General features: G+C 52.3%; 1 protein-coding gene across 1 annotated transcript in view; it reads right to left on the bottom strand.

Annotated features, from left to right (window-relative positions):
- Positions 1–3,424: 3,424 nt before the first annotated feature.
- ABCC8 (ATP-binding cassette, sub-family C (CFTR/MRP), member 8) overlaps positions 3,425–27,556 on the bottom strand; it is a gene marked incomplete at its 5' end in the record, with an annotated part of 84,039 nt that continues 59,907 nt past the window's right edge. Inside the window, 23 exons of the mRNA XM_011937523.1 lie at positions 3,425–3,668; positions 4,237–4,299; positions 4,803–4,936; positions 5,714–5,817; positions 6,149–6,257; positions 6,391–6,469; positions 7,443–7,585; positions 7,720–7,840; positions 8,202–8,315; positions 8,865–8,967; positions 13,125–13,217; positions 14,983–15,140; positions 15,965–16,034; positions 17,087–17,253; positions 17,353–17,594; positions 17,821–17,920; positions 18,836–18,961; positions 20,998–21,135; positions 22,818–22,898; positions 23,542–23,626; positions 24,673–24,771; positions 25,474–25,509; positions 27,103–27,138. Coding sequence (XP_011792913.1) covers positions 3,531–3,668; positions 4,237–4,299; positions 4,803–4,936; positions 5,714–5,817; positions 6,149–6,257; positions 6,391–6,469; positions 7,443–7,585; positions 7,720–7,840; positions 8,202–8,315; positions 8,865–8,967; positions 13,125–13,217; positions 14,983–15,140; positions 15,965–16,034; positions 17,087–17,253; positions 17,353–17,594; positions 17,821–17,920; positions 18,836–18,961; positions 20,998–21,135; positions 22,818–22,898; positions 23,542–23,626; positions 24,673–24,771; positions 25,474–25,509; positions 27,103–27,138 — 2,539 coding nt within the window. The remainder of the gene's footprint in view (positions 3,669–4,236; positions 4,300–4,802; positions 4,937–5,713; positions 5,818–6,148; positions 6,258–6,390; positions 6,470–7,442; positions 7,586–7,719; positions 7,841–8,201; positions 8,316–8,864; positions 8,968–13,124; positions 13,218–14,982; positions 15,141–15,964; positions 16,035–17,086; positions 17,254–17,352; positions 17,595–17,820; positions 17,921–18,835; positions 18,962–20,997; positions 21,136–22,817; positions 22,899–23,541; positions 23,627–24,672; positions 24,772–25,473; positions 25,510–27,102; positions 27,139–27,556) is intronic.

Here is a 27,556-nt window from a genome sequence, read left to right on the forward strand (position 1 = left end):
GCCTCCCTTCCCCGGACTCACAACCTGGCCTTCGGAGTTTTTCTGATCCGCGGGACCCAGAGGTTCCTCCTGCCCACGCTCTACGAAAGTAGGGGGCTGGGAGGAATCTGTGACCCGCCTTCCCAGTCTGGGGCCGCCGCCCTGTCGCCCTGGCTCCCCTCCCCCAATATCCCCATCCGTATTTGGGTCAATTATCCGCCTCTCGGCCGCTCCAGGTTTGCAGGTTCCCCGGGAAAGGAGGCACTGAGGGGTGGCGCCACAAATCCCAGGGCTGGGGAAAATTAGGCGGTCCGAGGACTTCTCAACCCACAGCTTCTTTTCTTTGGGGGATGCTCTTAATCTTAGTCTTGAATCCTTTGACAATCTGATGGAAGCTCAGACTCCCTCCCATAAAAAAAAAAAAAGGTCTCGGCAGGAAAGGAGCACAGTTTAACACCTGCTACTGCTGTGGGGCAGCCTGGGCGGCTCCATCTTCTCAACCATTCCGGCCCTCCTTTAAAGGTTTGAGCCGAGGGCACTTGCTTTACACTTTCTCACACCTGACACCTGACTTCTTCCACGTTAGGCCATGAGTGGTAGGCCTGAGCAGTGTGTTAGGGCTGCCTCGGGCACTGGGGGACCCAGGCTCTTGGTCCAGGCATGGTGGTGTTTCTGTTCAGGCATCAGCCTGAGGCTGCCCTGTGGCATGGACCCCGGTTCTCAGCTGGAAGGAAAGCCTGCTAGATCTCTGTTGTTGGGAGAGTAACGGCTTTACCACTCTCTGCGGCTCAGATTCTTATGGAAGAGCCCCTGACCATCTGCGGCCATTTTTTTGGAGTGGGGGCTTGAGACAGGGGCTGGAAAGGGCAGCGTGGGTGTGGGCCACAATGGAGGCAGGATATGCATTTTATGTTGGATTTTCCTTTCTCTCCCTACCCACCAGCAGGCAGAGCGAACACCACTACAAAGGATGAGTGTGATCATGGGCTGTATTAACAGAGATACAGTGTCTAGGAAGGGGAGGGTAAAATGAGATGAGCAGAGTGGGAAGCTCAAGGAGACAGGGTTACCTGGGGGAATCTCTGAGGCAACTACAACTGTCCAGCCATCAGAAAAGGAAAGTCCCCTGGGGGTTTGGGCACTATTGTAGAAACACCTGGCTTTGAAGGAAGATAAACTAGTAGTTTTTTGTGGCCCAAAGGGTAGAACCAGGACACTAAGTGAAACAGAGGCAGCCTTTGGTTTCACATATTGCAAGAGTCAGTTCTAATAACAATAACCAGAGATAAGCCACATCTGTGGGGTACCCAAGTCAAGCCGGTGGGCCATGAGGGATGTTATAGAGGGATTTTGGGCCAGGATGACCTTGGGCATCCCTGCAACACTTCACTGTGGGCCCAGCCCTGCCCCTGCTACTTCCCTTCAATCCATCGGGGTGGGATGGATTTGGAGTAGTGGTAGACATGTGGAGCCCTCTTTCTGCTCCCCGGCTCCACTCCTGGGAGATCTCACAGTGGGGGAAGCTGCTGGGCCCCTGGGGAAATCTCAGAGGTAGAAAGGTTGGGTTCTGCCTTGCAGTGTGGCCTTGAGGCCTCACCTCCCTGCTGCTCACCCTACTGGGAGGGTGAGTGCCCTATCTGAAGGGCTCAGCCTCCCCTTTTGCTCCATCCTGCACTTGCTTATAGTCATCTCCACCAAACACTGAACTTGTCAAGTCCCTTTCTTGCTCAAAACCCTTCTCCCTTTTTGTCCATGGGCATACCCCACACTCCTTGCCCTGGCATTCAGGGCTCTCTGATATGATGCCCTCCCTACTGCTCTCATCTTTCTCCCACCTCCCTGATCAACCAACACTCTTAACACACTTCCACCATCACTCCTTACCTCCTGCTGTCCTCACCTGCCACCCCAGCCCTTTTGCTGACTTGTTCCCTATCCAATCCCTATCCCCCACAATGTTTAACTCAAATTTTGTCTTTTCCATGCAGCCTGCCAGGCTTTACAGATCTCTTCCTTTCTGAGCTTCTCTGGCTCCTGGAACATCCACAGGGGTCTGCACTGGACCTACCTCCAATAACTGGTGGGCTTTTCTTATATTGTGCCTCTCTGATCCTCTTGCAGCCAAGGGGATGGAGGTTCGAGATTCTTAGGTCTGCACCCCAGGGCTTGGTGTAGCCAGTACTGCAGATGATATGCAAATGATCATAAAATGAGATGCAAATAAGCACCTGCCATTTCTTGGCCGAGGGCAGATGTGCAGCCTTGTTTTGTGATGCAGAGGAAGTCAGGACAGCTGCTGTTCCAGTCTCCCTGGTGTCTGGGCTCCAGTGTCTCCCAGACACCACCTGGCTGGCCTGTGGCTCATGCGCTGTGCTTTCCCTCTGAAGGACCACCCTTCCACTTCTGAATGCCCCTGCTTGGGGGATGGAGATGGAGACATGATCCAGGCCTAGCCAGCCAGTGTATGGCACTCCTCTGATCACAGTGGGGTAGGGATGGGAATGTGACCCAAGTTGATTCATTGAGATTTGCTCCCAGGCTTTTGCTGGAACTATTGGGAAGGAGTATCTGTTTTGCCTCTTGGGTTGCCTTGGGGCAGGATGTAAGCTAGAGCTGCTAGTGGCCATCTGTCATAAGGGAGGGAGAGGAAAATGGAACCCAGAAAGGAAGACGCATCCTGTAAGGATGTCAAACACCTGGATCCAGCCATGCTTGAAGTAGTATACCTCTTAGCCTTGTCAGTCACACACCGCAATAACTTCAGTTTCTGCTTAGGTGACTTTGAATTGGGTTCCTGTCATTTTCAATTGAAATAGTGTTAATCCAGATTTTAATTCAAGAATGAAAGTGAGAAGAAAGGAGACCAAGCTGTATGGAGATCTGTTACCTCATCTGATAAACTCATTGCAGAAATGCTATCACCCTTGCTATGGACATAATTGTGTCCCACCAAATTCACAGGGTGAAGCCTAATCCTACAATGCAACTATTTGGAAATAGGGCCTATGAGGAGATAATTAAGGTTTAATGAGGTCTTAGGGGTAGGGCCCTAATCCAATATGACTAGTGTCCTTTTAAGACAGAGAGAGAGAGCAGGGATGCATGTGCACAGAGCAAAGGCCGTGTGCGCACACAGCCAGAATGTGGCCCTCTGCAAGCCAAGGAGAGAGGCCTCAGGAGAAACCAAACCTGCCAACACCTTGATCCCAGGCTTCAGCCCTCACAACTGTGAGAAAAAAATGTCTGTTGTTAAAGCCACCCAGTCTGTGATATGTTGCTGTGGCAGCCTGGCTGACTAATAGAGACCTCATTTCACAGGTAAGAAAGCAAGCTTTTGCCCACGCTCACACAGCTTCTGAAGGTCTGCCTGATGTCAAAGCCAGGCTGGTTCTACTGAACCCACCATCCACCGCCAGCCCCTGCCCACCAGACTCACGGCCTCTAGTAGGAAATAATCAAATCTCTTTATTTACAAGTGATTTACAGTTAGAAAACTCAGGCAAGGGTATGGGCAGGGTCGGAGTGTGGGATGGCACTTGGGCTCTGGCAGGTCACTTGTCTGCACGGACGAAGGAAGCGAAGACGCTGTCCTTCTGGCTGAGCAGCTTCTCTGGCTTATCGAACTCAAGGATGGCGCCCCGCTTCAGGACGATCACCAGGTCTGCGCTCAGGATGGTGTGCACTCGATGCTGGGCAGGGCAGGAGGGGACGGGTCAGGATGGTGGAAACACCTCCCGCGGTGGGAGCCACAGCAGAGGGTGGCCCTCCTGTAGCTTGGAGGAGGAGGATGAGGAATGTGGCCAGAATGTCCTGTCTCTGTGGGGACTGCGCTTTCCTGGGGTGGATGTGACTACAAGCCCTCCATCCATTAATACCACCCTTTTCTCCTCTCCAAGACCCAACTCTACCCCACCTCCAGGCTTCAAGGCTCAGAGACCCTCCACAACCCCTCCCCCACTTCTTATGGAGAAGTAACCCCAGACTAACGTACAAGGCCTTGGGACAGGGGCAGACCTTGGAACCTGGAGAAGGAGAGGGGAGGTCTGGGGGAAGTACAGGGGCAAAACCCCCCACCCCAAATCCTGCAACCCAGGCACCCTGCATGCCCTCCAGACCCCTTGCCCCGGACTGCCTGCTTCAGGGTCCTTTCTTGATTACTGGGACCAGGCAAGCCCAGGAACAGTGCACTGATGACAGGCACAAGAGGCCAGTCCTGTCCCTGGGTGTCCCTCTGCACCCCATCAATGGGCCCCTTACCGCGATGGTGACCACGGTGCGGTCTGCGAAGGCTGTCATCACCACCTTTTGGAGGATGTTTTCCTGCCAAGTGGGGGCAACAGCTGTTGGCTCACCTGCCCAGTGGATGGGGTCTGGCCTGGCTTGGGGGATGTGGAGCCCAGGTTTGTGGTTCAGCTCCCATCTCATTCTGATCCTAGTCCCACCCCCACCCCACAGGACCGAACACGTTCCCAGCACTCAGGGACTGGACTCAGCCTGTTGGGGGCTCAGTTGTGTGTGTGTATGTAGGTTGTGGTTGTGGCTGTGTGTGCTGTTGTGATAGGTGACAGTGTGAAGTCTGTGTGGGTCTGTGGGCAGCTTATGTTTGTGTTTGCGTAGTATTTTTGTGTGTGCGTGTGTGTGTGTGTAACATTCCCTAAGGCTAGACAGAGTCAGGGTCCCCCAGCTCTTTTCAGTTTCTGTGACACACAGCATTTGATGTTAAAGGCAACTTGAGCCTCAAGGCTACTTTGTGCAAATTTCTGCCTAGCATCCCACTAAACCCTCTCTAAGGCCACCGTCCCATGGAGGTGCCCAGGACCAACCGTGGCCATGTCAATGGAAGCTGTGGCCTCGTCCATGATGAAGATGCTGGTCTTCCTCACGAAGGCCCGAGCCAGGCAGAACAGCTGCCTCTGTCCCTGGCTGAAATTCTCCCCGCCTTCTGTGATGATGGCGTCTGAAAACAGCCCGGGGAGAGGAAGTAGGACTGAGTTAATCTTGTGCCGTGAGTGGAGCAGATGGGATGGCTTGGGGGGGCTGTTGGAAAATGTGTGTATGAGGGCAAATAGGTGGGCATGTGTCTGAGAGCACAGGCGTGTGCAGGGCTGGTGTACCTGACACAACAATGTGGAGGCCGTCTGCAGGGACTGCAACGAGAAGGGCACCCCTGGAGATGTGTGCTGCTGTGGCCCTGGGCAGTTCTGGGAGGGGGCGTGGGCACTGAGTGGTGCACTGAGTGTGTATGTAGTGTGGGCCTTGGTAGGGTGATTCACTGAAACCAAGGCTTAGCCACCCCCAATGCTCCAGGAGCTGCAGCAAATATACCAAGGCTTCGCCAATCGCCAGTGGACTTGATGAGTGACCTGTGTCTATGATTGCCCAATCCCTCTTCTCCTCCCCTAAGGCAGAACTGGGCAGGCAGGTAGATGGGGTAGGGCAGGGCTGAAGATGCCCCTGTGGCATGGGGAACTTGCAATCTCTGTCTCACAAGGGTCCCTGACTGTACCCACTGTACCCTGCAGGAGGAGCCAGACCCTGAACTGACCAGTTGTGTGACCTGGGGCAAGACACCTGACCTCTCTGGGTCCCTGAATAGTGAGAAGTAGGTCTAAATGGTCCTGCTGGGCTTCAGACTCCAAACTTGGGGCAAACCTGAGACACGGGCTTCTGTCTCCCTTCCTTACAGGGTCCTTGAGTGCCCGACCATGCTGGCTACACAGCTAGGAGTAGTTACCAAGGCCTCCTGGCAGGGCCTTCACCACCAGCTTCAGCTGGGCAATTTCCAGGGCCTCCCACAGCGTGCTGTCTGAGCACTTCCTCTCCGGGTCCAGGTTAAATCTGGAAGTGGCACAGAAAGCCCCAGTAGGGAGGGAGCAGGGTCCCGCCTGCATCCCCAGGAGGCAGAGGGCAGTGAGTGAGAGTGGACTGAGTTGGAGGTCTGGCCAGGAGAAACACCGAGGTGGTGGCAGTAGGTGGGGGACAGCATCTTAGATCTATGGGTGGGGGATCCCCTTCCAGAGCCTGCCTGGGCCTGATGGGATAGAGAAGGGCATGAGCAGGAAACGCCTCTGGGATCCTGGTCTCCCCCAGCTCCCTCCTCTTTGTGCTCCAGATCTGATGGAACTAAGCTGGCCTGGGCTGGGTGGGCCTGAAGGGTGGTGGGGCTCACCGGATGGTGCCGCTGAAGAGGACCGGGTCCTGTAGGATGATGGAGAGGCGTGAGCGCAGGGTGTGCAGCGGCAGTTTGGCGATGTCAATGCCATCAATGATGATGCGCCCTGTATGGGTCCCAATGAGGGTGCAGGGGAAGGTGGTGACTGCTGGGCCTCCTGTCATGTCTGACCATGTGCCAGGGCTGAGGCCTCATCTGGTGGCTGTGGGTACACATGGGGTGCCCGCCTTACAACTCACCTTCGAATGTGTCCACCATGCGGAAGAAGGCAAGAGAGAAGGAGGACTTCCCACTGCCTGTGCGGCCGCAGATCCCAATCTAGAAAGAGAAGCAGGCACCGCCGCTGGGGGTCTGGGGCTGCTGGGAGTAGCCTGTAGTGCTAGCTCTGGGTGTATGTGCAGGTGTGGGAGGTCACAGGGTTTCTTTTTGTCCTGGTTTTCTGACCAGCTTTTCTTTGGACACCACAGGTTTGGGCTTGTTTCCTGCAGTGGGTCCAGAGAGGGCTCACACAGGGACCGGCATGCAAGTACGGGCATGGATGTCCATTTGCCTGGGCCTTGGTGTGGGTCTGGGTGTGCCGGGTACTTGGCTGCAGGAGAGCTGGGGGCACTGGTGTGTCTCTATGGGTGTGAGTGTGGCAGGAGGACACAGGGGCAGCTGAGTGGTATGCAGGGATGCGTCTGTGTGCACTGCCTTACACTGGAGCCACCTTTGATCCCATTGCTTCCTGGCCCTTGGGTACCAACATAAATTACAATACAGAGACAGAGATAGTGACATAGATGGATGAGAGAGGCAGGGACAGAGGTACATCCAAAGGTCAGAGAATGACATGGACGGTCACAGCAAAGTGAGACAGAGACAGAGGGGGAAACGAGAGGAGAGCTGGGCCAGGGCCATAGGCAGGGGCTCTCCCCCAGTACAAGGGTGGCCTCGTTGTCTGCCCCCAGGTCTCTGCCCTGAAGCTCAGGGGCAGTGCCCTAGGGAAAGCTCCTGACCAGTCACAGAGAGGGAGGCCCTGACAAAGACCATGCGAGCCGGGGGAGTCCAAAGTGTCGTCTCCTTGGTGGATGAGTGAGGAGACAAGGTCTGAGGGCAACACTGGGGGAAGGGAATAGAGGGAGAGGAAACATGGCCCCCACAGGCCAGGGCAAGAGACTGTGATGTCTGAATAGCGAGAGGCCTTGGCCCTGGAAGACCATGAGGTGACCGCGAAGCCGTCCAGCTCCGTGCATGCCCCATCCCCTGTTCACGCCTGTCCTGCAGCATTGGGTTGGGCCTGCGCTCTGACCTTCTGTCCCGGGGAGATGAGGGCGTTGACGTGCTTCAGCACTGGCTTCAGGGAGCTGTCGTAGCGCACGCTCAGGTTCTGGATCTGGATCTTCCCTTGGTCTGGCCAGTTCTTTGGGATCAGCGATGGTGCTGGGGGCCAGGCTGGGCTCAGCCACCAGGCGTGGGCCATAGCTAGTATCCAAAAGTGCCACCCCATCCCCAGGCTCTCTTGTGGTCCCCAACCCAGACACACTCCTCCTTGGGCTCTTCCCCACCCCTCTCCTTGAGCCCCTCACCCAGAAGCCCCTCGTAGCTCTCTGCCTCAGTTTTCAGGAGCCCGTGGATGCGCTTCACGGCGCCCAGCTGGAGCTCCATGTCTGCCAGGTTCCTCACCATCCAGTTGAGGTAGTTGGAAACCTGTGGGGAGCAAGCCAGTGGCACATACTCTTTGGTCACTTAGTTCTGTTCTCGGCCACCAGGATGGCTCTTCTTAAGGCTGGAGAGGGGCCAGGGCCCCAGATTCCTTTTGCTGCCATCAGCTGCCTGCTCAGAGCAGCATTCCCTGGAGGCATGGGGAGAGTCAGTCATGTGGCTCCCCACCCTCCACTTGTCTGGGGCCTGGGGCTGGCCGGTCAGCCCTCCTGCCCACTGTCCCTCTGGCATCAGATGCAAATGAGCTTGGGGTAAGGCCTGGGGGTGTCTCATGTCTGCAGTGGGGAAGATGCTCCAGGAGTGCTGGCGTCTGATCCCTCCTCTGCCCTAGCCCACTGCCGCTCACCATTAGGGCATAGGTGAGACCCAGGCCCACCAGGCCAGCAGAGAGCTCCCGGTGCAGGGAGTTGGAGATGGAGGTCACAGCCGCGATGAGCACCACACATGCACCGATGTACTCCTGCAGAGGGAGAGGAGCTGGCCTAGGCATCTGGAGGTTGGAGCCACAGGCCCCTGTTCCACCTCACTCCCTTTTGGAGCAGAGAGCAGCTCAGCAAGACCTCTGCCCCAACCCTTCAACTCACGCACACATCATCAGACACACACAAGGGCTGCAAAGACTGGAGCCCCAGGAGCCAACATGTCCCACAAGCTCATGCTCCCCCACCCCCCAGCCCCTGCACACCCTTTAACACGCACGCCTCAGCTGGCCCACAAACACACAACGTGGGTGTCATATGACCCATTGCAGATACACATTCACCATTATTCTAGCCACTGGCACACACCTCAGATACACAAGCCTCCAGGCAGTGATATGGGGAAAAGGAGCACAGGCTAGACACTAGGAGGACCACCAGGGCTGGAGGAAGCAGAAAAGCTTGGTGTCCACACGATCTGGTATCCTATCCTCTCTTTCATTCCCGGGTCCCTGTGTGCTCTTGCTCTGGCCCCACCCTGCTATCAGAAGCCCTCTGCAGGGGCCAGGGTAGGGGGGAATAGCACTTGCCATTCGGACTTCCAGCCATCTGTTGGCAGCCGTGAGGAAGAGGGAAGCAATGTTGTTGGAGTCTGTGTATTCGAGAAGCTTCTGCTGGAACCGGGCCTCGTACCTGGAGGGAGAATGAGAAATTCCTAAGGGAACAGTGTTGGTCCACATAGCTCCTAGGAGTCTCCCTACCTGCAGAGGGAGACACCAGGGCCTCTCCAGTCCCCAGACATGCCACCGTGGCCACTTCATCCCCTCTGGAATGCCCGCCCTGCTCTTTTCTGCTTATTCAAACCTGACCAGAGTCCCTACCTCCTCCAGACTCTTGTTTTCACCCCAAGACCCATTTTCTCTAGGTCTTTCCCGTTATAATAAGGAGCACCTCCCTTTACCCGGTTTCTCACCCAGGAATCACCGGGATTCACATTCAGCCCCTTGGCAAGTCCTCTTATGTCTATCTCCGAAAGAGTCCTTGCCTCCCTCCCCCTCTATCCTGCTTCCCGCCCACCATAAACTCTCACCTGGACTACTGCATGAGCTTCCTGAATACGTCTACCTGCTGTCTCCCTACAGTTCACGCTCCACACAGTGGCTGGCTTAATCTATGTAAATCGCAAACCGTGTCCCCTCCCCACTGCTTAGAATATTAATGACCTCCGGCCAGACGCGGTGGCTCACCCCTGTAATCCCAGCCCTTTGGGAGGCTGAGGCGGGCAGATCACCTGAGGTCAAGAGTTCAAGACCAGCCTGGCCAACATGGTGAAACTCTGTCTCCAGTAATAACACAAAAATTAGCTGAGTATGGTGGTGCACACCTGCAATCCCAGCTACTTGGGAGGCTGAGGTAGGATAATCGCTTGAACCCGGGAGGTGGAGGTTGCAGTGAGCCGAGATCACCCCACTGCACTCCAGCCTGGGTGACAGAGTGAGACTCTACCTCAAAAAAAAAAAAAATTAATGACCTCCCACTGCTTATAGGATGAAGAACCCCCTCCTGCCAACCTAATTCCTGCCACAAACACCCCACACACTATGCTGCACCCAGTCAGCCTTTTAAAAGCTCTATGACAATACTAAAGTCTTCCCTACCCCAGGGCCTTTGCATACACTATTCCCTTTGCCTGGAAGGCTTTCACCCTTGCTCTTCATAAGTCTGGCTCTACTCAAGCTTCAGGCCTTACCTTAAATGCTGCCTCCTCAGAGAGGCTCTTCCTGGCCACTACCTTACTATAAAGTAGGTTTCCTCTATTATTCTCTGCAACCTGTTTGCTCCACAGTATCTGTTGTACATGCATTTCTCTAGCTGTTTATAATCATCTCCCTCAATAGACTGCAAATTCCAAGAAGATGGAGGCCATGTCTATTTGATTCACCAATGTATCCCAGCGCCTGGCACTATCAATAAATATTTGTTGGATGAATGCATGGCACTTCCCCGACCCTCTGAAATAGATGAAATCTCTCTGTACAGGGAACTCTGGAGGCTTCTTTCTCATCCTTGGGTCCTCATCATGTTTTCCCTGAGTTGCTGTGCATGGACCTGCCTCCTCCCTCTGACCAGCCTGGGCTGCAGTCATCACTCTCCTTGGCCGCTTCCCTCAGACCTTGCTGACATAGGAGATGCAGGAGCACTTGTTTGATGATGGAGGAAGGAATGAAAGAAAAACTGTCTCATCATCGCTGGTTTGATAGGACCAAACTTAGGGGACACAAAGGCACCCAAGACGTATCTTACTGGGCATTTGCTTTTCACTCTTGGAAGGTGTTTGTTCAGCTTTGATTGTCTCTGGGTGGAGAGAGGGCATGTGTCTGAGGGGAGTGAAGGGAGGCTCGGAGGTGGGAGAGAGCATTGCTCCTGCATACCTCCAGGGTGGAGATGTGTGGGACGGTGACGTGTCTGAGGCGAGTGTGAAACCATGCCTGAAGGGTTCGAGTAAGTGCGCGTTGAAGATGTGTGTGCATCAGGGCACGTGCACGTTATAGGAGTGTGAGGCACTCAGCGCATGTGGGTCTCGGGACTGTGTGAGTTGAGGGTCGGCAAGTATGAGATGGGAGCTTCTGCCACAGGCGTGCGACAGTGTGTCTGAGGACTGGAAAAGAGCCCCAGCCTTGCAGCCATGTAAACCCAGGTTGGAGCCTGAATGTCACAACTTCCTGGCTGTGTGTCAGGATTGAGACTCAGTTTTCTCATGAATAAAATGGGGAAGTGAAAGTTCCTATATGAACGAAAATAACCTCCGAGCCCACCACTGAGCCCAGTGCTGGGCACTCTTGAAACTCTTTTGGGAAAAAATGAGGTCTCTTAGGAAAGCCCAGAAGGTCAGGCAAACCTGAGTTCCAAGCTCAGCGCCAGCCCCCGCAGTCTGTGTGACCTTGGATTGATTACCCAGCTTCTCTGGGTTTCTGTATTTGGAGAATGTGGTGACTCGTACCTATGTTATGCAGTTCTTGTGAGGATTAAATGTAATAACGCACATACAACACTTAGCACGGTGCTTGGCATGCAGTAAGTGGGCAATCAATAAATGGTAATAGCTCTCAACAGGCTGCTGGGTTAAAGCCAATGCATTAAACGTGCACAGGGTTGATTAAAAAGCCTTTCATTCAAATTTAAAAATCATTCACTGTGTCAGTAGGGTGTGGAAGACCTCACTGGGTAGCAGTGGCTCTGGCTGACCACAGGTTTGGCCTGATAGGAGGCTGCTTACAGGAAGCTGGGATCTGCATACAAGGGGATCTGGCCCACTTTAGAAGAGTCACCATCTCTCTACCCCAGGGCCCTCTGAGACACCAATTTAGAGAGGAAAATCATCAAAACTTAGAGCAAAGGCTAGGCTCAGTAATGTCGAGGGACCTGGAAGTGAAGGAATGGGAGAAGTTCAGGCTTGAGAAGAGGAGACTGGGAGGAGACTATAGAGTCATAATCCAGTCCCCAGGGAGCTTCTTTGTGGAAGACACAGCACGGTCTTGTCCAGGGGCAAGGGATGTCCAGGGAGCAGTGCCAAGGCCAGGGCAGAGCTTTGTTCTGCTCTTCTTTACCTAGACAAGATCCCTAAGAGGTGGCTTTCCACTGGCCCTAGGTGCTTCAGGGAGTGGGCAGAGGGGCCTGGGTACCTCTCCAGGGCTGAAGCTGGACTTCAGGGTTTGGGGGAGGAGATGTAAGCCTCTCTGGGCCCTTGGCTGGTCCTTGTGCCCTAGGGTTACTCCTGGACACAGGGCTTGATGTCTCATGGTTACTGTCACACTTTGTGCAGCTGTGCCACCCTAAAAATAACCTATTATCACTCTCTGGGTGAAGATGAGAAAAGAGCCCAACTACGTGTGTCAGGGGTCTCTGGCCTGAAAGAGAGATGCCCCAGGAGATCAGACAGACCCTGGGGGAGTGGGGAACAACAGCTTCCTCCACTTGCCAGGCAGCCTCAGATGCTCCTGTCCAGCTCAACATCACTCAGGATAGCGAGAGGATGGTAGGGGCACTGAAGTTTTCAGGAATTCCTCCAGCCTGGTGAACTCCTGCCCCTCCTTTGAGTCCTAGTTCTGATGACACCTCCTCTACAAAAACCTTCCCTGACTGTCTCTCTTCTATGCTCCCACAGCCCTTGAATCCGCTTTTTTCAGAGTACTTGTCACATGGGTTTATCCTGGCCTGCCCAAAGTCTGAGCTGTAAATGCCTGCAGGGCAGTGGCTCATTTGACTCATCTTTTTAGTGCCTGGCATGGGGCTTTGCACATGGTCGGGGCTCAGTAAATGTTTGTTGCATGAGCAAATACGTTCAATTCTGGGCTTTGTGGTACCTTACACAGAAAGGGTAGAGAACATCTCTGTGCCTCAGTTTCCTTATCTGTGCAGTGGAAATAATCATTCTCAGCACCGAGGGTTGCAGTGCAGAATGAGTGGGATTGGCCTGTACAGTACTGAACATAGTGTTTTGCACACAGGAGCTCCTTAATAAAAGAAGGGCTCACGGTGGCCTGCACCTAAGGCCCTTTCTAGCATTGATACATGAAGACTTGTCCCAGCTTTGTTTCTTTTCATGCTCTGCCTCATAGAGGCCCTGGGCTTGTCTACAGAGCTGGAATTTTCCTCTCTAGAACATTCGGTGGGAGCCCACCTGGCCTGTCCCTGCTGGTGGATATCCCTTGGGGCTTGGGGCCTGAGGTGGCTTGAAAGAGACGTGTCCTTGGCCTTCCTAAGTGGAGCCCTGAGAATCAAATCTCATGGCCTGTGCCCCTGGCCCCACCCCTGTTCCACTCCTACCTTGGGGGAATGTGGACTTGTACCTGAAGGCCCGGATGGTGGTGAGCCCTTCCACGGTTTCAGCAAAGTGCGAGAGCAGTGGAAGCTGGGTGGTGTCATCGAGCTGCTGCAGGTCCCTATGGTGGGGAACAGAGTGGAATAGTTAAGAGGGCAGGCTCAGGGCTCAGCCTGGACTTGAAGCCTACCTCCACCTGCTACTGCTGTGTGGATGAACGGCCTCACCTCTCCAGGCCTCAGCTTCTTACCCGTGAAGGGGCAAGACAGTGACTCCAGCCCATCAAGCTGTTGTGAGCACTGAATGAGATTGTTTATGTACAATGCTTACACACAGCCTGAAGTGGGGCATAGTTACTGCTTTCCTGAGTATTGTCCACCCCAGGTGGCCATCTGTCCCTGTACTTCTGTGCACAGCCTCGAGCTGAGCTAAGGCTGGGCAGGCAGTGTTGGTTCCATTTTACAGGTGAACAAGCTGAACCTTGAGACAGCTGGCCAAAGGAACAGAAGACCAAACTCAAAGCATTCAACCTTGTCTTCCACTTATCCCATCAAGGAGCTCTTTAGACCCTGGCCAGTGATGTGATGAAATGATAGATTTCATCTTGGGGTAAGGCCAGAGGTTTCCATAGCAGCAGAATTGCCTCCTGCTCCCCAAAGCTGCACTTTGACAAGCACATCAGTGACAGGAAGGCCAATTTGGGATGCAGGAAGTTGATTTCCCTGATAAACCGTCTCCATGGTCACAGTGGGTGCCAGAGAGACCAGGCTATTTCTCTGGCAGAAGAAATGAACTTTGTAGAACAGCTTGCGCAGCACTTTGAAAGCCACTGTAATTTTATGAGTGTCAACAAGCTATGTTGCTCGTGTGGGTGTCGGGCCATTCTGGATCATCCAAGCAAAAAGCCATTTATACAAATGTTGATCCTTTGGGATAGGTAATTGTGGCCAAAATGCATCTAAATTTTATTATTTACTATTGCTTATAAGTATCTCGACTCTAGTTTCTAGCCAACTATGTGCCCTTGGGAAAGGTACTTAACCTTTCTGACCACAACCAGCAGTCAGAAATATATTTTATCTCATAAGTCAGTACTCACACACCTACATGACCAAAACAAAGGTTTCATGAGGCAAAGTTTGCTGTTACTCTATGAATACAGTCTGATGTTTTCTGTTCTATTTCATTTTTTAAAAAATGCTGGTTGTGATCCATGATACTGATTTCATGACCCACTGATGGGTTGTAATTGGCAGTTTGAGAAACACTGGCCTAGAGGTTCTTTAATTTTTTCTCCATAATTCTTTGAATCTATGACTTTAGCAGAATCACTCTCAAAAAGAACTTCCTAGAGAACATTCTTAGAAAATTTTGATGAGGAAAGACATGTGAATGGATCCAAAGCTCATGAGGGCAAATGTGATCCATGAGAATGGCTGTGAGAGGCTCCCTCAAGTCAAGGCTTACAGCTACACTCTGGACTCACATGTGCTGGGAGATGTAATTGTAACAGTGCTTCAATCAGGTGCCCTCCGATTTCATGCATTGGCAATCAGCCTGACCACTAGAATGATGCAACCTTCCTGGGAAGCACGTTGGCAAAATGAATGAAGGGCATAAGATGTGCATTTATCATGACCTAGCAATTCCAGTCCTGACTATATCTCCCAAGGAAATAATCCAGATGTCAACCTCAGTGTGTGAGTGTGTTGGCAGACTGTTATACTAGGGTAGTGGAATAAAATGTGGATATTTCTATTTCCTTCATTTCTGTTTTTTTGCTTTTATTTTTTGGAGGGAACATGACCCTACTACTTTTATAACGATGAGTCTAGCAAACTGCACATTGCAAAGCACCTCCCACCCATCAACCCTGAGGCCATCACCTGGATGCCACCCGGAAGTACTTCTGGATGAAGTAGCACACGATGGCCAGGGGCAAGAGGGCCACGAGGAACACAGGTGTGACATAGGAGATGACGGCCAGGGCTGAGACACAGAGCAGGGTGGAGCGGCTCAGGCACTCCAGCGTGGATGGGATGTGCTGAGGGAGACGAGGGGGAGAGAGTGAGGTGAGTTTTGGTATTAACTGTGTTTAAGAGTGCTACCGGCCGCCATGTTTTGCTCTGACTTTATTTTTTGATCCTTTATTTTTCTGAGACCAAGTCTCACTGTTGCCCAGACTAGATGTAGCAGCGTAATCTCAGCTCACTGCAGCCTCTGCCTCTCAGGTTCAAATTATTCTCCTGCCTCAGCTTCCCAAGTAGTTGGGATTACAGGCGTCTGCCAACACACCTGACTAATATTTTTGTGTTTTTAGTAGAGAAGGGATTTCATCATGTTGGCCAGGCTGGTCTTGAACACCTGGCCTCAAGTGATCCACCTGCCTCTGCCTACCAAAGTGTTGGGGTTACAGGAGTGAGGCACTGAGCCTGGACTTGCTCTCACTTTATTATAGACACACATCTTATCTTTCCAGCTACAAGGTAGACTCCCTGAGGCAGGAATCAAGATTTTGTTTTCACACCATCTAGTACGATGGTAAATAAAGAACACAGGCTGAATCAAAAATGAATATTCTCCATACAGTCAGCGACCTTGGTTCAGAATATGCTGGAACTTGACTAGAGAGAGCCAGTGGGATCTCTGGTGGAAGATAAAGGGATCTGGTTTCCCTCAGCCTTATTATGAGGCTCCCACCGGGGAGGCCCCAGCCCTGAGGCAGCATTATAATCAGATCAGAGACACTGGCTTCCTCCCGGAGGGCTGTGATCACCTGATCTGGGGAACCCAGCCTCAGACAGGAGAATCCCCCAGGGGTCCAGGGTGTCTCTGGACAGGGAGAAAGTGTGGCACCGTACTCTGTACCTGGTCAATGGTGTTACAGTCGGATGAAAATCTGTTCAGGATGCTCCCAAGGGGCGTGGTCTCAAAAAACCTAAGAGGCAGTCAGAGGAAGAGTTACTCATTTGTCCGTTGATTTACTTCCTGTTTACTGCACGAGATAGTTACTTATTTCATGTAAGTGTCTTTGGAGTCATTCATGGGTCTGGCGTCCTCTGCCAATTTGTAGACATCTGGCCTGTATCCCTGTGAATTCCTGCAGCTGCCCAAAGGGGCGCTGGCCTTTCATTAGCCTCTCAGGTTCTCAAGCCCATCTGACTACTGCCGCCTTTCTCAGCTTCCAGCTTGGCCTGACTCAGCAGCTGTCCTCCTGGGACACAGAGTCCTCTCCAGAGGGACAACCTGCCAAGGGGAACAGGGCCCTGGGGACAGCCTGCTGGCTGGCTGACCCAGAGTCGGCCCAACCCCAACCAGGGAGTTTCAGAATTACAGAGCTGGGGCAAACAGAGTCAATAAACTCGGCGGCCATATCTGTGGGCCACGAAAAACTCATGAGGCTGGAAAGTGAAAAGAGCAGTTAGACAGTGAGGTCTAGCCTTGACAAGGGGCCAGAAAACCTGTTGGCCTGTTGTGTTTTTAAACCAAGTTGGCCAGCCAATTGGGCAGTGACAACTTTAAACCTCTTTGACATCAAGTGGACTTTGAGATTTTTATCCATCCCATTACAGGAAATTATTAATAGAACAGCTACCTGTTCCCCTAGTGTCAAAACCTGAGGCTGGCTGAGGGAGAGAGAGGGAGGGGAGGGTAGGGAGCTGAACTCATGGGTGGGGATGGGCAAATTACACCTGCTTAGGGAGGAGAAACCAATCTTTACCTGGATGTGCAGACACTCTCTTTAAAGGGCCATGGTGACAATTAGATGAGCTAACCACACACAATGCCTATCACAGTATCTGGCTGAGTAAATGCCAGTTTCTCCCTGCTTCTTGCACAAGGAGGGCACTTTAACACACACTGTCTCCTTGAGTCACCTCCACAAGCTTGTGACAGAGGTTGTATATCCCCATTTTATAGATGGGAAGACTAAGGCTCAGAGAACAGTGACTTGCTCACAGCCTCAGCCTGGCCAGGGGAGAGGGGTACCTCATAGGGGCTAGGATGATCCGGTTCAGCAGGCTGCGGTGCAGCCTCTTGGCCACCTTCAGCCCTGTCCACTCCACAGTGACAGATGTGACGAGGCACAGCACGATGCCCAGGCTGCAGAGCACCGTGAACACCATGGCGTAGACAGTCTGGTCGAGGGAGCACTCCTTCACAGGCAGAGAGTGAGCTGGGGTTCTGGGGTGCCCATGGGCTCAGCCCTTCCCCCACCCCCGCTCCCAGCCTCTGCCACGGGCCACCGGTCACACCTGGCTGAGGGAGCAGTTCCTGGCTGCAGGGGTCAGGGTCAGGGCGCTGTCGGTCCACTTGGCCAGCCAGTAGTCAATGGCCACCAGGACCATGTGCTTGAGCAGCTGTGAGAAGACCAGCAGCGACAGGAGCAGGATGCCGGCAGAGGACAGGTACTTTGCGCAGGCTCGCCATGGGATCTCGGCACGCTGGTGCAGCACAGACGACAAGTTGTCGTCCTCATCGCTCTCAGCTGCCTCCTCTGCAGGCCGCAAGAACCCACTCTGTGGCTACACATTTCCATCCCTCTGAGGGTGAATCAGGGGGCATTTTATCCCCACTTACAGAGGGGACAACGGAGGCACACAGAGGGAAGCCACTTAATCAAAGGCACACTACTGCACCACACCCAGAACCCCAAACCTTAGCCTCTCTGTGGCTGATCAGACCTCAGGCCATAATTTCACTCCCAGTCCCATCGCCTGTACCTTCCTCCTCTTCCTCATCCTGCAGAAGGCCATCCCTCGAGGACATGGTACGAGATAGACCCTGGGGTGGCTCTGTGGCTTTTCTCTCTGTGACAGTCTCCTATAAGACAGATGTGGCCTGGCCAATGTCTTCAGGGTATATGGTTGGTGGGGGAAGGGGAAGTTAAGGGATAACTACCCTAGTGATGACCAATGTCAGGTTTCCACATTGTCCCTGCCTGAGGGAGGAGCAGACAGACACACATTCATCTTGCCAGGATTTAGTCCTTCCCCTTCATGAGATAATAGCACCCCCATATCCCTGTGGGGAACCACTCTTCCCCTATTTTTAGTCTCTGTGATTCAGGTGGGTCTGGCTCCCAAAGTGGGCACATGACCCAGGACAGGCCAATCCTCATATTCCACATCCCTGGCCACAGTGATTTGTTCAGGGGTGGGCCCATGAGCAAATTGGACAAATGAGACTTAGCCCTGGAACTTTTGCTGAACTATGGTGAAAAAGGTGTTTTCTGGCAGAGTTGTTGAGCTGGGAGAATGTAAACCTAAGACTGCTGCTGGCCCTCACTGATACCATGAGAATGGAGCCAATTTGAGGGCAGCAGAGCCAAGAGGTGGGAGAAACAGATTTCTGATGACACTGACGACCTGGCTCCAGCACACTTAAAGCTATGACACACCTGGACTTTTTTATTTCATGGATCAAAAAATCCTTAACTCCCTCTTGTTTTCTTTGCTCAGTTTTCTTTGCCAGTTTGAGTTGATTTTCTGAAACTTTGCAACTAAATAGTATCTGACTATCTCAGGATAAGGCAAAGATGCCCACCTGATTCTGCCCTGGGTACCTGGCACAGGTACTGTCTCTTCTCTGGTAGGAGCAAGTTCATGCCCAGCTCCCACATCTGCCCTTTAGGGGGCTTCCTGGGGCAGTATGGACAGGAAGACCTTTATGAGTTCCGATTCTAGCAGAACCTTCGCATCCAGGGGTGGCTGCTTGGCCACTCCTGGATATACCCACCTTCTCCAGCTCTTGGTCCTGCCGGTTCATGAGGGTCTTCCAGTGCTCAAAGAGTTGGCACTCAGACCTCTGGAAGTCCTTGAGGGTACCCTCCCTCTGGATGGTGCCATCCTTCATGGCAATGATCTGGAAAGGCAGAAACAAACCTAGTTTGGGGGCTGGCTGGGGAGGAATGGTGGTCACATCCCTAAAATGTGGAGTCCAAGATGGAGGTGGACACATCTCTTTCCTCACTACAAATGGCCTCCAGCTCGTCCACTGCAAGTGGGCTGGTATTGATAACCTAGACCCACCAACATACTCCTAGGACCTAGAGTTCGGTACATCTGAGGGGCAATTCTCAATGGCTGGGTTTGCAGAGCAAATTAGTGCATCCTGCTCAGGCAGGCTTATTACCCACAAGGACTCCACGCATGGCAGCAGCTGTCATACTCTATGCGGGCTCATTGTACACTACCCTTAGCTCCTCTTGACGGGGGGTCTGGCAGCCTCAGGGCTTAGCAAAGCAGCTGCTGGTCTAAGTGTGTGTGGCCATGCCTCTTTGGAATCAATAAATCTTTTTTTTTTTTTTTTTTTTTAGACAGGGTCTCACTCTGTTGCCCAGGCTGGGGTGCAGTGACACCATCTCAGCTCACTGCAATCTCTGCTTCCTGGCTCAAGCCATCCTCCTGCCTCAGCTTCCTGAGTAGCTGGGACCACAGGTGCACGCCACCATACTTGGCTAATTTTTTGATTTTTTTTTTTTTTTTTGTAGGGACAGGGTTTTACCATGTTATGCCAAGCTGATCTCGAACTCCTGGGCGTAAGCATTCCACCTACCTTGGCCTCACAAGGTGCTGGAATTACAGGTATGAGCCACCGCACCCGGCTCAATAAAACTTTTTATTTGGAACACTCGATGACACCATCACGTAGACCTGCCATTAATTCAGACCCCCACCCCTGCTGCCCTCACCCCCTCCCATCCTATGCTGGGATTCAAGGGGCTCGAGAGTCCTGGTCACTGATTCCTCAAGGAACCTAGCACTTCCGTGTTCCTCAGGATTGTCCTGAACTACAAGGTATTGCCAGGGTCACTATAGAAACTCAGAAACAAACCTTCTGTATCTGTATATATATTTAAATCTTTGGGTCTTCGGGTCTTTTCTTTGGGTCTTTTTTCTTTGGGTGATTTTGGTTCTTTTTTATACTGGAGGGGTCTCGTTATACGTGGAAGGAAGATTTATCTTGGGGAAAATAAGCAGAGCCATTCGGCACGGGCCTGAAGCTCAGAGAGGGCCTCAATTTTGGCAAATGTTCAGAGGAAAATTTATATAGGTGTAGGCAGGACCTAGATTTCAAAAGTCACATGATCTCCCTCTTAAAAATTAAATGCTTTCTAATAAATCAAAAAGTAATTATTTTCTACCTACTGATGAGTATGGGAATTTAGTTAATGAGGAGTTTTACAACATTGGACTCTATTGATAATATTGAAGTTTCTTTCTTTCTTTTTTTCTTTTTCTTCTTTCTTTCTTTCTTTCTTTTTTTTTTTGTTTTCAAGTTTTCAGAGACAAGGTCTCGCTCCGTTGCTCAGGCTGCAGTGGAGTACAGTGGCGTAATCATGGTTCACCGCAGCCTTAAACTCCTGGGCTCAAGTGAACCTCTTGCTTTGGCCTCCCAAAGTGCTGGATATAGGTGTGAGCCACTGCGCCCAGCCTGAAGTTTCTATTACTACTGCTATTGTTTGGTTCCATATTTCCCATATGATTCCCAGGGTGGTGCATCTATCCACCCCGGGAAGGTCATAGGGTGGGAAGACGGCTTTTCCATCCAAATGGGCACTCCCAGTGGCCGGGGGGATGGGTCATCAAAAGGGCAGGAATCAGAAGGTGAGAAGTGAGCACGTGATTATTCCTGAGACTTCTTGGTGCCAACCTTGAGTGTACCATGGGGGCCCAGGCCAGGATGGGGAGTGCCTGTGGGTCTGGGTGACACCAAACCCCTGGCCTGTACAGGGTCTCCCTGAGATGCCCAGCATGCATAAAGTCATCCAGTGCTGGTCTCTTATGCTTTGTGGCCCTCAGCAATTGCTACCAAGACAACTGATTGGTTCCTGCCAAGATGCTTGACAGCCTCCCCAGCCCTGCCCCCTGTAGCCTGACCCCCTTGTTCCCCCTCACCCAGTCTGCATGGGGCAGGTACTGTAGCTTGTGGGTCACTAGGACTACTGTCCTCTTGTCTCCCCGGAGAAGCTCAAGGATGCCGGCCTGCATCAAGTGGTCACTCAGATGGATATCCAGAGCTGAGAAGGGGTCATCCTGGGCAGAGGGGAGAGAAGGAGAGTAGAGGGCAGGAACAGGTATGGCGGGGAGGGGTGACAATGAGTATAAAATCCATTAGAGTTCTATCAACTTTGTTCTAGGGACTGAAGTTAGTTAGCTGTGTGGCTTTGGACAACTCACCCAACTTCTCTGGGCCTTGGTTACCTCACCTTAAAATGGGGCAGTTGTCAGATATTACTCTCAAACGGATCTAATCACTTCACTGCCTGACTCCTAGACCTTCAACAGCTCCCCATCATCTCTAAAGTCAAACCCTGTGGGCTGGTGTTCCAAGTGCTTTATAACCTCTCACTTTCCCTTCTAGACTCGTGTGCCATCTGTGCTTTCTCGGCACTCTGCATTCCAGGTTCCCAGGAAGCCTGCCGTCTGGGCCCTCTCCTGAGCTGCTCCTCTGCCTGGAGCACTGTTCTGCTTTTTGTCTGCCTTGTGAACGCCTACCCATCCTTCGCTCACCTAAGTACCAGCTCCTCCGCGTCCTGTCCTGACCCCCATGCCTGCCCTTCCTTCCTCTCTCTTCCCGTGACACTGGCGCGAAGCCAGATCTGATCGTTGTTTGTCCATTGCTGACTATGGCACTCCCAAGAACTGAGACTTCTTGTGCTTGTGGCTGGCACAGAGTAGACGCTTCATCAACATTTGCTGAAATAAAATGTCCGCCTCATTTTTCTCCAGCAGGGTTGTTTAAATCTCACAAGAGATCGCGAATACATCAATGCTTTGTAAAATGCTGTGCATGTGTCAGATGGTAACGGACACTAAGAATCTTCCCACTGTGAAGTGTCTTTAGTAAAGGAGTGCTTGTGCGTGTGGTGTAGGGAGAGGGGAGGAAATAAAGCTGGAATCAGAGACTTGGGCTTCCTTCTTCCAACTCCCTGTGCAAATGGCCTCCCTCTTTCCTTCCGTTTAATCAGCTTTCCCTTTGAGGCTCTCCTCCAGGAAGCCCTCCCTGATTACTCCAGCCCTCACAGCTGATTCCCTGGACGAGTTCCCCTCATAGTTCAGGCCGCACAGTTTGGTTTTGAACTGGGCTGGACCTCTTGAACTGGGTGAGCTCTGTCTCTCTTATCAGATTCTAAATCTTCGAGGCCAAGGACTGGGTCTTAGAATTCTTCAGTGTCAGTCAAGAAACCTGACACAATAGAGCTTGACACGAAGTAGCGTAAAGATAGCGAATAAGTTTTATCTCATGTTTGATAGCTAGTGGTTACCTGGAGTGCTGTGGTGAGGAGGATTCTGAGGATGAGTTAAGGTCTATGGGAAATAATGCTGTGAACAATTAGCAAAGTCCGTCCTGGGCATAAGATGGGAAGTGGCAGCACACGTTCCGTGTATCAGCCATTCTTATAGTTGGGCTTCATAAGTGTTGAGGGGTTGGGCTGTCCCACAGACAGGCCGCCTGTAACTACAGCTTGCCTCTCCTCGTTGGCTACTGCAGAGCTCAATCTGAGGTCTGCAATGGGTCATTCGTGCTATCCTTGCCTGCCTCAGTTTCCCTATCACTAGGATAATTAGGCAATATATCTGGCAGGGGGGGTTTACTCCTGGAGAGGGAGATTGTTGGATGATGGTGCGGTCGGGGGGAGGTGGAGGCGGGCAGTTAGGCCTAGGAGGCAGCCAGACGCCACGACCCCAGGGGAACTGCCAGCTGGTGCACTCACCAAGAAGACGACGTTGGCATGCTGGTAGAGGGCTCGGGCCACACTGATCCGCTGGCGCTGACCACCAGACAGGTTGATGCCCTGTCACCAAAGAGGAGGAACAGATCATGCCCTCAGCCATTCAGGGGACACTGTCCTGGCCCCTACTGGACTGTGAGCTCTTTGGGACGGAGGCCTGGCTCTATCCACATCTTTGCCCGCTTCTCGCCTTGCAGAGAGAAGGAACTTGCGTGTTTACTGAATTCAATTGGAAAAGGGGAGCGTGAGCCCCAAGTCTTTAAAGATTCATCCTGTTGGTGCTAGGGACCATCTGACCAATGCAAACAAAGACAGAGGCAGTAGGGATTTAAATCACACAAAGGGAGGACAGTCACAGGAGAATTCTATTCCTCTAAGCTTGTGGAGGGGACCTCATCCAGAGGATGAACAGGAACAATACCACCCAGGCTGAGCACAGTGCTGCGTGGGCTCTCAGTATATACCTGGGGCACAAATGAAGAAGATCCCAGCCTGGGAGGGCGCTAAGCTGACCTTGCCCTCCAAGCAGGACTGAAAACCTGTCAAAGGACATCATCAAGGACATCATGTTTGACCTCACTGCAGGCAACTCTTCAGCCTTCAACGTCTCCTATTTCCTAGTTACCCAGTCTCCCGAGTAGTGTCTCAGGGCATGATAGGTTGGGGGTCCTGGCTTTGAAAAAACCCCTCAGAGGCTGCTACTAACCCGTTCCCCAATCTGGGTCTGGTCTCCATGGGGCAGGATGTCGATGTCTGGCTGCAGAGAGCAGGCCTCAATGACCATCTTGTACCTGGCATGGGTAGAGGCAGGGGATGCACCTGGTCAGCCTGGTCGGAGTTGGCCTGAGCACTTGCAGAGGGTCATTAGTCTCTGGGTAGCTGTGCCCAGGGTAAGCAATGGCTTTAACGGGCCTCCCGCTTGGGTGCAAGCAAACACCATGTGAGCTTGAAAAGAGCTGAGGTCAGCACTTCACACAGCGTTTGAGCAGGTTAAATACTAGAAGGATGGAATTGGTTGGGAGCAAACATGCAGAGTAAGTGATGAAAAGGCACTCATGGTCTCTATGCAGCGGGAAAAGCTGCAGCCGGAGCCCATGCTTGGGGCACTGCTAGGGAAAATCACTGCTGGTTGGTTTAGGCAGTAATGATGATGGCTGGTCAAATATTTGCCCATCTTGTTCCTCTCATACTTCCCCAGCCAGCCCTTGGCCTGGGCAGGTGCCAGCCAGAGTTCATGGAGGCATCAGAGTATCTTGGTGAAAAACATGTATTTAGGTGTTAGGCAGCTTTGGATTTGAGACCCATCTTGGTCACTTACTGGCTGGGTGGCCTTGGGTAAGTTACCTAACCTTTCTGAGACTTGGTTCTTCATCTGTAGAGTGGGAATAATAATAGTACCTACCTACTGAGGTTGTTGTAAGCATGAGAGGAAATTCCGTGTACAAAGAGCTCGGCACTGGGCCTGGTATGTGATAAGAGCTCAATCGATGCTAGCCCTAACTATTATCATTGGAGGGAAAATGGTGCAGAAGCCAGGCGAATGGAGACTCACAGAGAGAGCTGGCTAGCCCTCCCACCAGCTAGAGAAAAGGCAGCAGGCCTCTCTCCCTTCCCTCCGCACCTGCCCTCTTCCCTCCGGGAGCTGGATTGTCCCGATGCTCAGGCACACCTGGCCCCTCTCCAGGTGCACCATATGGAGAGGCTGGAGTGCAGATAAGCGCCTGGTGAGTGAGATGGCTGGGTGTGGGTGATCGATGGAGGGGCCCGGAACTGGGGTAGGCTGGCCAGAGACAGTTCCTCCCTTCCCCCATCCTGCCTCCCTGCAACAGGCTTTTACCGTTGTTTGTTGAAGGGACTCTCAAAGATGATGTTCTCCTCCACAGTGGCATTTAGCAGCCATGGTTTCTGAGACGCATAGGCCACAGGGCCTCTCTTCCTGGAAGAAGCAGGGTGGGAGTAGGGGTGCGGGAGGCATTCTCAGGGTCTTGTTCTCAGAGGTAGTTGTCAAGCTGATTGCTCAGACGGGGGCAAGGGGATGGGGAGGTGCAGCTGGTAGAAATCTGCTTAGCGTGGCCTCTGGTGGCCTTGCCTTTCCCCAGGCAGGTTTGAGAGGTCTGGGTCTTAGCTGACTGGGGCAGCAGGACCTCATCCCCTCCCTGCCCTACACCCAGCCTGCCCCAGCCCTGCAGTCTGTTGTTCCTTAGTCAGGGAGGAGCCCAAAAGTATGACCAAACCAAGGGAACACTGAACTTTCGGCTTCCTCCCTCTTTGGGTAGCCCTCAAGTCACTGAACTTAGCAGGTAATTCTCCAAATGGAAGAACTTTTTTTTTTTTTTTAAAGCAGAGCCAAGGAAGCCACATTTTGTGTGATGTGGTTTTTGAAGACAAAAAGAAAAAAAAAAAAGATCCCAGATAAAAATGATCTTGTGTGAAGGGAGTAAATGAATGCATAGAAACAGCAGCAGCTCCCAAGCCACCTGGTGGAGCACAGGGGCCCTCCTTGGCCTCCCCCAGATGCTGAGGCTGGGGCTGGGGCTGGGGCCTGGGGGCTGCCCTGCAGAGTGATGTGGCTCCCTTGGGCCTGAGAGCGTCTTGGAGGGGGCTGACCCTGGAGGACAATGTTCCCAGGATGTGGTACCTGATATCCGAGCCGATCGCTGTCTCCCGCTCTGGGCTGCAGCAGGGGAGGAAAGGCACACTGAGCTCTCATGGGAGTGAACCGTGTCCTCCAGGAAGATGCTGAGCTCCCTCTAACCCAACATGAGCATGCCTTTACAATCCCCGGGACCCAGTCTACAGCTACAAATGCTGCATAGAGAGGTGTGGAGAGTGGCCATCTTGGGGAAGCCTCTGCTGCCTGACCATGTGGGTGTGTGAAGAGGGCCCTGGAGGACCCAGTTAAGAGGGAGAATGGTGAGAGGTGCCATTGGTGCAGGCTCTGGGGGGAAAACTTGCCAGGTCAGGGAGTATGAAGCCCACTATGTGGCTCCTCCAGACCCAGCCTCTATATTCAGGTTGTAATGAACAGGCTGAGGTCTGAGGCTGATACAGCTGCACAAATAGCTGGGGCAGGGAGTGCCCTGGACAGAGCCAGGCCAGGCCAGGCAGGCTGACACCAGCACCTGCACTCTGGGGGTGGGAACCCATGGCCATAGAGCTGCAAGGGCTCCAGGCATGATCTGCAGCGCATGTGGCCCCATCAGAAGACAACCATGGAATGTGGGGGATCTGCCAGGGAAGATGTCAGGTGCAGTGCCATGTGCCCTGGACTGCCCAAGCTGCTCCCGTGTCAAATATTCTGCCACTCTGTTCTCATCCACACACGCACACTTGTCACACGCCATGAGGTCTGATTTTTGGCTCAAGAAATACGGTCACTACCGTTACAGAGGCTGAGCCTGTCATCACATACTGACACTTGGGGACAAAGAGGGAGAAAGGGCAGAGAAAATACAGCAAAGTGAAGCCTCTTTGGTGTTGGAAAGCAAAGGCCGGAGGCTTAAACTTATTTACAAAGCTGAGCCAACCTTCCCATCCTGACTTCATACCACCTCTAGGGTGTCTCAAATGTTCTTGGGAGAGGGGAGGGGAGGGAAAGTTTTGAGGGACTCAGAGCCTCATCAATCTATTTCACTCGGATTTTTTAGATTTGCACATTGAACACAGAGCAACAAGACTGAATTTTCTGCCGGGCCTGAGGGACACCCATCTCCTTTTCTTACAGCCATATTTCTCAACTTTCTTTTCCATTGTCACTTCTAGAGCCTTTTTAGATATAATTTTTTTTCTGTCTTTCCTGTCACTTAAAAAAAAAATCAGAGGTTTAGAATACCTCTGAAACTAAAAGTACATTCACAAGGTTGTATAACTATCACCACTATCTAATTCCAAAACATTTTTATCTTCCCCAAAAGAAATCCTATACACATCGGCAGTCCCTTCCCTCTCTCTCCCACCAGCCCCTCACAACCACTAATCTATTTATCTCTGACTCCATCCACCATGAAATTTTAGCACCACAGATACACTGCTATCTGTTTGGTACTTTGGACAGTCACAAAGCATTGCAATGTCTAAGTGTTTTCTGCCCCCAAGAACCAAATTTTGCCCTCATTGAGAATGCAGGCCTTAGCCCCATGTCTCTGAAAATATGTAGGCTGCACACCCCTGAATCCACACTCAGCATTCCCCACCCACAAGTCCCGTGCCCCCACTCTGCTCCTTCCCTTTGTTGGGACCCACTTCTGACCCAGTCCCAAGGCTGTACCTGGGGTCCTCTCCCGTTTCGCTGTCAGGAAGGCTGCTGGGACACAAATGGGAAAGACCAACACCAGTTAGTTCCCGCCCCATTGCTGTTCCTTCACGTTGGGTCTTAGGGGTGAAGGAATCCCTACCCCTCTCATCCTCCCACCCATTCCCAGGGTTTCCAATGGCCTCTGTGGGGTCAGAAAGCACCCTTCTCAGTCTCTGTCCCTCCCGCAGCACCTGGATGGGTACCCTCCAAATAACATGTGCTAAATCAGCGTTCCTGGCATTGACTCGGAGCAGCAGTGAGGCTGGCTGGGCGTCAGGAGCATTTTATAGTTGGAAAACTAAATCTTAAATAGGGAAAGTGAGAGGACAAAATCATTTCTTATAGTGTTTTCTAAACTGTGGATAGGGACCCAATCACTGGGTCTGGAATAAGTAGGCGGCAAGTGCATTAGAAGAAAAAGAAAACA

Source organism: Colobus angolensis, unplaced genomic scaffold (genome assembly GCF_000951035.1).
Source record: "Colobus angolensis palliatus isolate OR3802 unplaced genomic scaffold, Cang.pa_1.0 Scaffold164, whole genome shotgun sequence".
NCBI classification, from domain to species: domain Eukaryota; kingdom Metazoa; phylum Chordata; class Mammalia; order Primates; family Cercopithecidae; genus Colobus; species Colobus angolensis.